General features: G+C 42.7%; 1 protein-coding gene across 1 annotated transcript in view; it reads left to right on the forward strand.

Moving 5' to 3' along the window:
• The first annotated feature begins 9,837 nt into the window (after window positions 1-9,837).
• The window catches only part of kitlga (kit ligand a), a 61,326-nt gene continuing 60,496 nt past the window's right edge, over window positions 9,838-10,667 (forward strand). The window contains exon 1 of the mRNA XM_037682580.1: window positions 9,838-10,148. Within this exon, the coding sequence (XP_037538508.1) occupies window positions 10,134-10,148 (15 nt within the window). The 5' untranslated portion in view covers window positions 9,838-10,133. The remainder of the gene's footprint in view (window positions 10,149-10,667) is intronic.

The raw sequence follows: 10,667 nt of genomic DNA on the forward strand, positions 1-10,667 counted from the left end.
ACCCCACAGCACCTCCAACAGGACATGAGACTCCCTGACTCTCACTCCCATGAGCTCAAATGGTTAATTTATAACGTTGATTCTGTTACAACTGTCTTCTGACCTTCAGTAAGGAAGTTTACTCTGAAAATGCTTTAATAATCATGTTTTCTTTCAGTTTTTGGTAACTGAAGACAAGCAGAGAAATCATGCAAACTCCACCGTCCCCAGCTGGGATTCGATCTGGCATCAGTTAGAGGCAGCTGTGCTACCACTGCGCCACCGTACCACCCATCGTTGAGGAAAATGAATTAGTTTTAATTTAATTGTTGTGGTGAAGCTTTACCGTCTTTGTAAACCAGTACTTCAACTGGCTGGGTTTGGTAGGAACAGGAAGGAGAAGCAAACAAACATAGAATGACAGGTGCAGGATACTTTCTATTGGAGGAAAGACAAAAACACGTTAAGATAAAAATATTACAACTATGATAATGTTGAGTAGAACATGTAAAGACAGCAGCAGAGTGAGGAAATGTGGTCAATTTTTGTCTCACCTCTTCCTCCACGTTTCATGATATACACGATGGATTATTGCATTTCATGCTGACATTTTGGATACATCTCAAATTTTAAATATGAGCTTTCTAAACAAAAGTTTGCCATTCTATTCTAACATGTAAGCTGCAGTCTGTGAAAAAGCTTCCTCCTGCACCATTGTGCAGCCCACACTGCAGGATAAACTTCCTGCTGCAGCTGATCAGCTGTTCTCCGTGCAGAGTGAAGAAGTGGGCGTGGCCAAGAGCACTTGCAGGTGACAAAGAGCAGAGGAGGCAGGAAGCTGAAATCATGACATTCTGTGCTCTTTTAGAGCGTTTAGAGTTTAGAAACATTGTTTAGAATATTGCAAGAATGTGGGAAGGGTTTAAAATGCCTTATAAAATAAAATAAAAATAAACTACTACTTACTACTTGTACTACTATTCCTACTTTGCAGTTTTACTTATCGTGGGTCTTCAGGGTACGGATCCCAGCAATAAACGAGGGACTACTGTAAACACTTAATATGATCATCATATTCTTATTTTGGAAAACTGACCAGACTGTGCATGTGCGACCTAATGTCACCCTCACGTTTTTCCACCTGGCTAGATGCTAATATGTCGGGTAAGCAAAATTAGTCTTTGAGCGATACATCATTTTTGCTAGAAACTTTGAAAGAGCTCAAAATGATCTGTATTACCAGTAGCTCAATCAGGGCGTGCAGTAACTTCTCCACCATCATTAAAACCTGTTGCAGGTCCTTTTTGGGCGCTCAGGTTTGTTTACGTTCATCACGGAAATTGAACTTCTTCTGTGAACAATAAAAAAGATTAAATCGTTTTATCCGGACCAGTTTCTTTAAGGGAGAAACGTTTCGTCTTCCATCCGGAAGACTTCATCAGTTTTCATTCGTCTTTCTTCTTCTGTGTTTTTTTTTTTTTAAGAAAAGTTTACCACTCTGCAAATGTCAGTACTTCTATTCTGAATAAAAGCCTGCTGCTTGAAAATGCTTGTCATGATCGAATTATGACCATGTATATGATTCATTAGGATTAGTTAATGCGAATACATTTTAATCAGATCAAACAATTTTGTGCATGTAAACATAGCTAGTGTCTTCCCTTTAAGGATGGCTCCTGACGTCCCAAGACCTCTACACACAACTCGGGTGGGATGAGGGGTGAACTGGCAGGACGGAGGGCTCAAGGGAGAACACAAGGATCAGAAAACAAAACTGGCAGGATGTGACCTGGGAAACTCAAAACACACACAAAAAGTCTGAGATCAGGCGGACAGCCAAGAGACCGTCCAGCACGGGACACAAGTTCAGGTGGTCAGCCAGGAGACCATCCGGAGCAAGACGAGTTCAGGAGGACGGCCCAGAGAACATCCAGAATGAGGCAGGAGCTCTGGCGGGTGACCAGGAGACCGTCTATCACTGGGCAGGAGTTCCAGAGGACGGTCAGGAGAAAGTCCATCATTGCACACAAGTTGCGTCCATCTGGACCACTGAAGAGGCTGCAGCTTCCAGCGAACCAGAGACGAGAGCTGCAGACAGTGAACCAGGGATGAGAGCCACAGGTGGCAATGAGTCAATCCAAGTTAGAGACAAGGGAACTGTGGATGATGATGGGTCCAGAAAAGCTGGAGATGGAACCTGAAGAGCCACAGATTGAACCAGCAGCTCTACAGCAGGTAAAGGAACCAGCAGACATGCAGCAGGCAAAAAGACCAAGGGATCTGCAGCAGGGGTAGAGATTGGCGAGTCTACAGCAGGTGTGTAGACCAGCGAGTTTGCAGCAGGCATAGAGACCGCAGTGATTGCAGCAGATGTAGAGACTAATAATAATAATAATAATGTCATTACATTGTCATCACTGTATGTTTCTATACAATGGCAAAATTAGTCTCTGCATTTAACCCATCCACCACCAGGTGGTGCAGTGGGCAACTATTGAAAGCGCCGGGAGGGCATTTTGGGGATAAGGTGTGCTGCCCAGAGACACCACGCGGTATGCAGTGACCGGGGATTGAACCTGGGGCTACAGGGACTGCAGTAGGTGTAGAGAACACCACAAAGGCTTCAGCGGATGTGGGACCCTCAGGAGACACAGGATTCTGTGGATTCAGGGAACAGGTGTGTTATCACCGCTGACACCCATAGAGACGAAGAGAGCAGGTGGGTCGTTGCAGTTGACAACCACGGAGACACAGCGAACAGGCGGGTTTGTCTGCTGAGGAGGACTCGGCTGCTTCGTTGGCTGAGCACGACTCTCTGGAATCTCAGCCTTGCTGGGCTGTTCGGAAAATGCTGGAGACACTGGTGGCTGAGCAGGACATGCTGGCGGCGGCACAGGAGGCTCTGTGGACTGGAACTGAGTCTGTCATCAGCCCCTCCTGAGGCAGTGGCATGAGCTAGGACCTGGGGCAAACCAGAGCTCATCATCGGGCTCTGGCTCCTCTTCTGATAGCCACTCGAAAAACTCGAGAGGCGAGCGAGGCGGTGGAGTGGAGGAAAAAACAGGCCAGGTGGGTTCCCCAGAGCTGAGACCTCCTTCTCTCTTCTTCCTCCACTAAAAGAGGCGATGGGAGGACCTCTGTCTCTGCACTGCATTGTCTTCGTCTTCAGGTAGGTTTGGTCTGGAACCCGCTCCACCTGGTGGCAGATCATTGCCTCTTGCACCTGCTCACTCTCTTGCTGGACAGTCTTGTCCGCTTCGCGGGCCAAAACCTCAAATGGTGTAATCTGTCTGCTGGGTTCAGGTTGGTCCATGGATTCTATCATGATCTGCATCTTGTTTAAACCCAAGTGCAGACAGGACTCGCAGAACTCTGGAATAAGGTAAAATATTTTATTTGAATAAACAAAAGAGGTGATGTGGCAGCAAAACATTCTTACAGTTCTTAACAAGGAAACAGAGGAAAACAGAACATGTCACTGTAACTGAACAATCCACGGACAAATGACAAGACACAAGGATGAAGGACACTAACAAGGGCATAATCACAAACACCTGGGGAAGGGTAACGAGACGCAGGTGACAGAAGCAGGAGGGGGAACTTGAATACATGGGGAAAACCACTGAGGAGGGCAGGACAGACGACGCAAGAAAAACAACACACAGATCCTCTCTTAAATGTTAGGGAACATACATGACCTGAAGAAACCCAACTGAAACATGCTTCATTTTGAACCAATCAGTGAGTCCAGTGAGTTTATCGTTGCTTAACAATGTGGGGAACAGTTCAGCCTTCTCAGATCCTCCACTGAGAACTGCACCGTGAAATAAATGCTAAATAAATGACTACATGGAAATTTAAATTCATAGCAAACAAAAGCAGTTTGTTTGGTCACAATCCCAGCACAGCCTTTCTTTAAAATCCGTTCAAAGTTGAACTTAGCCTTTATGACCTCTGCATTAAAACAGATCTGAACGGAAAGGTTCATGACCTCACGGTTTATGGCCTTAAAAAAAATTGCCGCAGTGGTTGAAAAATGTCCTTGCCTCCATCATGGGTGTTTGGTCCCAGTGGCTCCAGTGAACTTTCTCCAGTCTCCCCTGGCACCGCATATAGAGAGAACTGTTTCTAATCTAGGTTTTAAAATGGACAGTGATTTAAAATTAGATTCCCAGATTGGAGCGGTGGTCAAGGGCAGTTTTATCACCTCAGACAGCTGGCTAAGGTAAAGTCAATCCTCACATGACAGCAGCTTGAAACGGTAATCCATGCCTCCGTCACATCTCGGCTGGATTACTGTAACGCTCTTTACCTTGGAGTCAGCCAGTCCTCCCTCAGACGTCTCCAGTTGGTCCAGAGCGCTGCTGCTCGGCTTCTAACTGCAGTTCATAAGAGGGCGCACATCACCCCCACTCTGGCTTCACTCCACTTCGTTTTAGCGTTCATTTTAAGGTTATTTTTGTTTTTAAAAGTTTTAATGGTCTTGCTCTATCCTACCTCTATGAACTGCTTCACCTGCACTCACCTGCTCGGTGCCAGAGGTCAGCTGAGCTGCTCCTCGAGGTGCCAAGATCCAAACAGAGGCTCAAAGGGGACAGATCTTTGTCTGTAGCTGCTCCAAGATAATGGAATGATCTCCCTCTTCCCATCAGACTGTCCATTTTTAAAATTCTTTTGAAAACGCTTTACTGGCTTTAACACACCTGTGCTGCACTACAGTTTATATTGTCTTTAGTGGTTTTACTGCTTTAACTGTTTTTGTTCTTTGAAGGCGTTTTAAATGTTCTTGATTTTACATATGCAACACTTTGTTGCGGCTGTGGTTGTTTTAAATGGCTTTATAAATAAAGTTATTTTTATTATTATCATTAGCAAACAGTTGCACTAATGATAATCTCTGTGGTGAACTTGTTTGAAGGGTTAAAAGGATTGTTTGGTTGCTCTAAGGTGGGGTCGTATGAGGTTGGCTGCTTATGCATCAACCACATTACAGCAGTGGACAAAGACGATGCATAATTTAACTCCCATACCAGTCGCTCTGACAAAAATCAATAGCAGTTTGAGTCTAAGGCTGAAAATAAAAAAGGCCTTAAAATGGTTATATAAAAACATTTATTTTATCTTGCAGAGCTTAGAAGATTTGCTTTGATTGCAGTATTTGAGAAGGCTTTGTTCAAATCCAAGCTAAAGTGTTAACCTAAGTTTTGACAGTGATAACATCTCAAACATGTTTGTTACAGACAACCAGTGTCTAATTATGTTCAACTGACCCAATTTAAAAAGTTATGCTTTTTCTGTACTCGGTAAGTGAAATGAATAAGAGAATTGTTTAATCTTGGAGTTCTATCAAGGTACACATTGAAAGAAAGGTGTGGAAAAAAAATAGCATGTCTGGAGCTAAAGAGGAGAGTGGACTCAGTCATCCACAGATTTTCCAGATTTTTCTGCAGAACTACTCTGAAAACTCAGAAAAAGGAGTTTATGTGACTTACAACCAATTAAGAATCCAGACTGGACTTGTTGAGAAAGAGGGAAGCTGGTGATAATCTGGGCAGGAGGTCACCTGGAGCTTAAGTGGTTGGCAGAGTTAGCCAAAAGGCTAAAGAACAGACTAAGTTGCAAGAAGGCTGATGAACGAACAGCTGACATGAAATGTAAGGAAATCAGCAAAGTGCACAGGAAATTAAGAAATTGCAAATAGGCTGTTTTACAGAGTCCTGATGACTCACAACGCCAGTTATACTGTAGTAAAATCATTGCAATCTTTCACAGTGTCTCTACAAAGCATTAATCCCCTTGGATGTTTTACACTTTTATATTACAAATGGGTCAATTTTGACAAAAAAAAAAAGCACAACCTATTTAAGATTAATACCACTTAGGATAAAAATATATTTTTTAGCTGAAAATGTTCTTTGTCGGATGTTAGCAGTGGTGGTTTCTGACATGGGCGATAGAGGCAGCTGCTCAGGGCATCATCTCATCAAGGGCGGCATGAACGCCTGGCCCCCGCCTTCCCCCTCAAAAAAATTAAATGCATTATTTCATATAGTCTGTTTAGCCTACATATCAGTTACCTATTGCCCACTTTTAGAGAGTGGGTGCCCTCCGCCAGGTGCAGGGCGTGTAGCTTAGTGCTGAGGTCTGACACACAGGTTGTGAATGGGGGTGGGGGGGGGGTGCTCTCGTCTCCCTTGCTGGGCCAAGGATGCATCTAATTGCTAAGTAAATCACACCACTGATTGCTCCAAAACGAAGCAAATTTCATTCATAATGTTGTGAATATAGCGAATCGTTCACAGCTTATTGTGTGTGAAATCGCTGAAAACATCATACAGAGCCGAATCTGCACACGAAGGAAGGTGAGTTAGTTTAGGCCTACAAGTTGTTTCGACTCATGTTGGGGAGAGTTCCAATTACACACATGGAAGACGGACAAGAACAGGTCAAAGCCATCATGCCCAGTTTAGGAAAAAGAGAAAAGAAGAAGAGGAGAAATGAGTAAAAGGTAAAGGTATGCAGCCGTGTCATCTCTTGGAGCGTGACAGGTGTTATGTTATGTCGGCTATAGCATGATGGTCTCCAGCATCTTCTACGCTGTGGCAGCAGGGTGGAGAACGCTGATGCCAACAGACTCATTAAGCTCATCAAGAGATTTGGTTCAGTTCTGGGAGTGGAGCTGCAGTCTCTGACAGAGGTGTCTGAGCAGAGGATGCTGAGGAACCTGCTCCAGATCCTGAACAACACGTCACACCCCCTGCATGACACCCTGGACACTTACCGCAGCACCTTCAGTCGTAGACTGAGACCACCGAGGTGCTCCACAGAACAACACAGGAAGTCCTTCCTCCCTGTGACTATCAAACTTTCAACTCCTCCCCCTTTCTGCACATAGTACTACAATAAACACTTTAATGTTTCTGTCTGCACCTGACCTGTTTTAGAACTTAATTTTTTATATTTGCTCTTATTTTTATATAAGAGAAGGCACTTTTGCCAAGTTCAGTCCACACTGAGGGAACACTGCAGGTAATGATGTCTTGAGAGCCCACACTGTAGCTGAACTCACGTAGGGACATGTAGGAGATGTATAAAGGCAACAGACCAAGAAGTGATTTAAAGATGAAAACGTATCAGTGTGAGAGTCTGCGTGAAGTTTATGATGACCACTTGACTAATGAATACAGAGAGCAATCATGAGTATGGTAGTTACAGCAAGTTATGAATCTTAGTGCACCGTGATAGACAGTGTCCAACATCTGCAAAGTGTTTGCAGGAGCATTCATGTAAATAAAGTCACCAGTCAGTGGAGGGAAAGAAAGTATCAGTAGCAAGATGTTTCCTATCATTAAGAGCTGACAGGATCTATATCTGAAAAAACAAACAAAAAAACTTTTATTTTAAAATTTCTTTATCAAGCTTTTGACATGATTAAAAGAGAGATGTGAATCCACCAAGATTCCCAAGTATTTGTAAGAATCAACAAACTTAATAGGAACACCAATCATTGATAAGATAGAAGGAAAAACAACATCCCTTTGGTTTTGTCAGCATTTGGCACCAGTTTGAGACGGAACAAATCTGACTGGATGATGCTGAATGCAGACTGTAAGAGCTGAAAAACCTTACCTGTTCCAGCTTGACAATAAACTACTTTGTCGTCTGTATAGAAATGTAAGGATGTGGAAAGATCTGACCTACCTCACTTATTTAGATTGTGAAGAGGGTGGTTCCTAAGACTGAGCCTTGTGGTACACCATTGTTGACGGTTAGCTAGCTGGAAGGCATTATGTTGTGCAGTTTAATCTGTATTCCTTGTTAGAAAAGTAACAGTGTGGATTTAAATATTTAAAGAAGGGTAAGACTTTACATGGCAGTTGTGTAATTTAATTTGTGTTTCTTGAAGTGCAATATTGTAAACTGTCTTATTCAGAAAAGGTTCAGATGTTCCTTAGTTGTGCAGAAAAAAATGTGTCTTGATCAAAGTTTTTCATTTCCACTGTTGCCACTGTGCTTGCTCAGGATGGGAGACTGCAACGAAGCCAAGATTCAACGTGTCTGCTGGATTCCTTAGATAGAGAACTTTACTAATTGGCCTTTCTATGTATGTGAATGTCCCTGTAACGTGCCCTGGGACAACTTTGTTGTGATTTGGCGCTATATAAATAAACTGAATTGAATTGAATCAAAGTGCAATTGTTGTGCACAGATTTTCTCAAGTGTTCTTCTATTGGTGTAATTCAGAAATGTCTTATTTTAACTGGATTTTTTTCTACAGTTCTTTTTTTTATATGTGTATTGTATACTTTTAAATTCATGGTATACAGTATTTATGTTTCTTACTCTGTGGGTTTATTCTAGTTTCCTCAATTTCTAGTTTTTGAATAATATATAAAAAAAAAAACCTCTGGGTGTCTGTGATAGTACATGGTAATCTAAATGATATAGCACAAAGAAGCTTGTCAGCGTACCCAGGGTGTTGGGGTGGGGTTATCCGCCCAGGGCACCAAACAGGCTAGGACCGTCCCTGTTCGTTTCATACTTGATATTGTGAATGTTCTAGACAAGAGGTGTGTAAATATTTTAGGCTTTGTGTCTTAATGCAAAATCAAGTCAAGTCACATTTATTTATATAGCACATTTAAAACAGTAACTGTTATCAAAGTGCTTACCAAAAATAAAAAATAAAAGATCGCAGCATCAAATATTAATAACAAGATATTACAGCATCAGGAATAAAAGCATAAAAACATGAAATATAATTAGAAACAATGAAATACTAAATCAAATCACGCTGCGTTAAATGTCAGGGAGTAAAAGCAAAATGGATGAACACAATCATCAACAATGAAATACCAAATGAGATCACACTGTGTTAAACGCCATCGAGTACAGATGCGTTCTGAGGAGAGATTTAAAAGCAGAGACTGGGGTGGCCTGAATGTTTCCAGAGTTTAGGGCCCATGACTGAAAACACCCCAAAATCAACACAAAAAGAGCACATCCCTCTTCAATAAGCAACTATATTATTTTTCAACAAAGTCCATGCTCAATAATCCAGGTGTACAATCCAACATTTTTCAGTCAGGTCATCTGGACAGTTTCTTTTTTTTTTTTTTTTGTGCTGAAACGTTTCGCCTTCGATCCAGAAGGCTTCATCAGTCAAGGAAACACACAACAAAACTGATTCTTCCCCCAACAGCTTGCTCCAAAGTGGAACAAACCAGTTCTGCTTGTGATAAGACGGTCCTCCTCCATTGCCTGCCCTCTTCCTTGTTGACAGTCTTGTCAAACTGGTTGAAAACAACAAAGTCCATGCTCAATAATCCAGGTTATACAATCCAACATTTTTCCACACTGAGTTTTCAGTTTTGTTGCGTGTTTCCTTGACTGACGAAGCCTTCCGGACCGAAGGCGAAACGTTTCAGCACAAAAAAATAAAATAAACTGTCCAGATGAGCTGACTGAAAAATGTTGTATATATTATTTTTCATCACAATTAAAGCATCTAAAACATATTCTGTGTCCAGGACTCAGACTGTCATTATGAAAAAAGTATACGTTAAACTTAGAAGTCCTGTGTGTGCTTGGATATTTATTTGTGACAGCAATCATGAATCTGGTGGCACACACCTTGCTCCTTTTCTATTCCTGTCTGTTTCTTCCTCTCTTAGAATAAATTCAAGCCTCTGAGTGATTTGATCCCTTTTGAGCTTTCATCCATTGATGGGCAACGTGTAAAAACATGATGACAAACAGAAAGTTGAGCAACCTGTGCTCGTTTTGTGTTGGCAGTAAAATGATGGCGGCTCGTCAGGAGGGCGGCTCTTCTGCGCCTCTCGCTGCTTCGTGCGCGCCATTATAAAGCTTTAACTCCCTTCCTGTTCCCGCAGCGCGCACAGTCTGGATCTATGCTGCAGTCGGGCTGTGCGTGCCTCACAGCCTGAAGCTTGCACACGTTGAGCTTAGTATTAAAATTGACATTATCGTTCTACTGGTGGCTGTCCGTCTCCTCAGGGCGCTTTTCTCCGCGTGGATACCGCTGGTTCAGGCTTTAGATATGTGCGCACAGGATGACGAGAACCACTTCCCTCTCCGCAGAAGTAAAATAAAATAGGCTTTCACACGCACTGGATTTACTCGTGTCATTCCATATGAAGAAGTCAAAAGTAAGTAACCGCTTTTCTGCTTTATTGTGCGCGTTTGCTTTTGGAGCGGACGCGTCGCTGCGCGGAAAAAAAAACAAAATGTGTCACTTCCAAAAAAACAAAACTGCAGGACACACAGAGGGGGTTTGCACAGTTATAAGAAAAAGGTGCTCCATCCGCCTACTTTTACAGTTCTATGGGAGAAATAACTTTATTTATTTATTTATTTGTACATTTCAAAGTAAAAAAGCGTTTCACCTGAGCAGAGTTTCTGCATCTGTTGAAAAGCGTCGCCGCAGAGTTTGCGCCTACATTGACCATCAGCTTAACGGGAGCGTGTTTATGATGATTTATTCAGTGGATCCGCCGCGTGTCAAGCAGGGGGTCAGTGGTTCGAGCCCAGTATGATCAGTTTAATCCAGGGGGTCAGTGGTTCGAGCCCAGTATGATCAGTTTAATCCAGGGGGTCAGTGGTTCGAGCCCAGTATGATCAGTTTAACCCAGGGGGTCAGTGGTTCGAGCCCAGTATGATCAGTTTAA

This window comes from Nematolebias whitei, chromosome 10 (genome assembly GCF_014905685.2).
Source record: "Nematolebias whitei isolate Nwh7 chromosome 10, NemWhi1, whole genome shotgun sequence".
In the NCBI taxonomy this organism is placed as follows: Eukaryota; Metazoa; Chordata; class Actinopteri; order Cyprinodontiformes; family Rivulidae; genus Nematolebias; species Nematolebias whitei.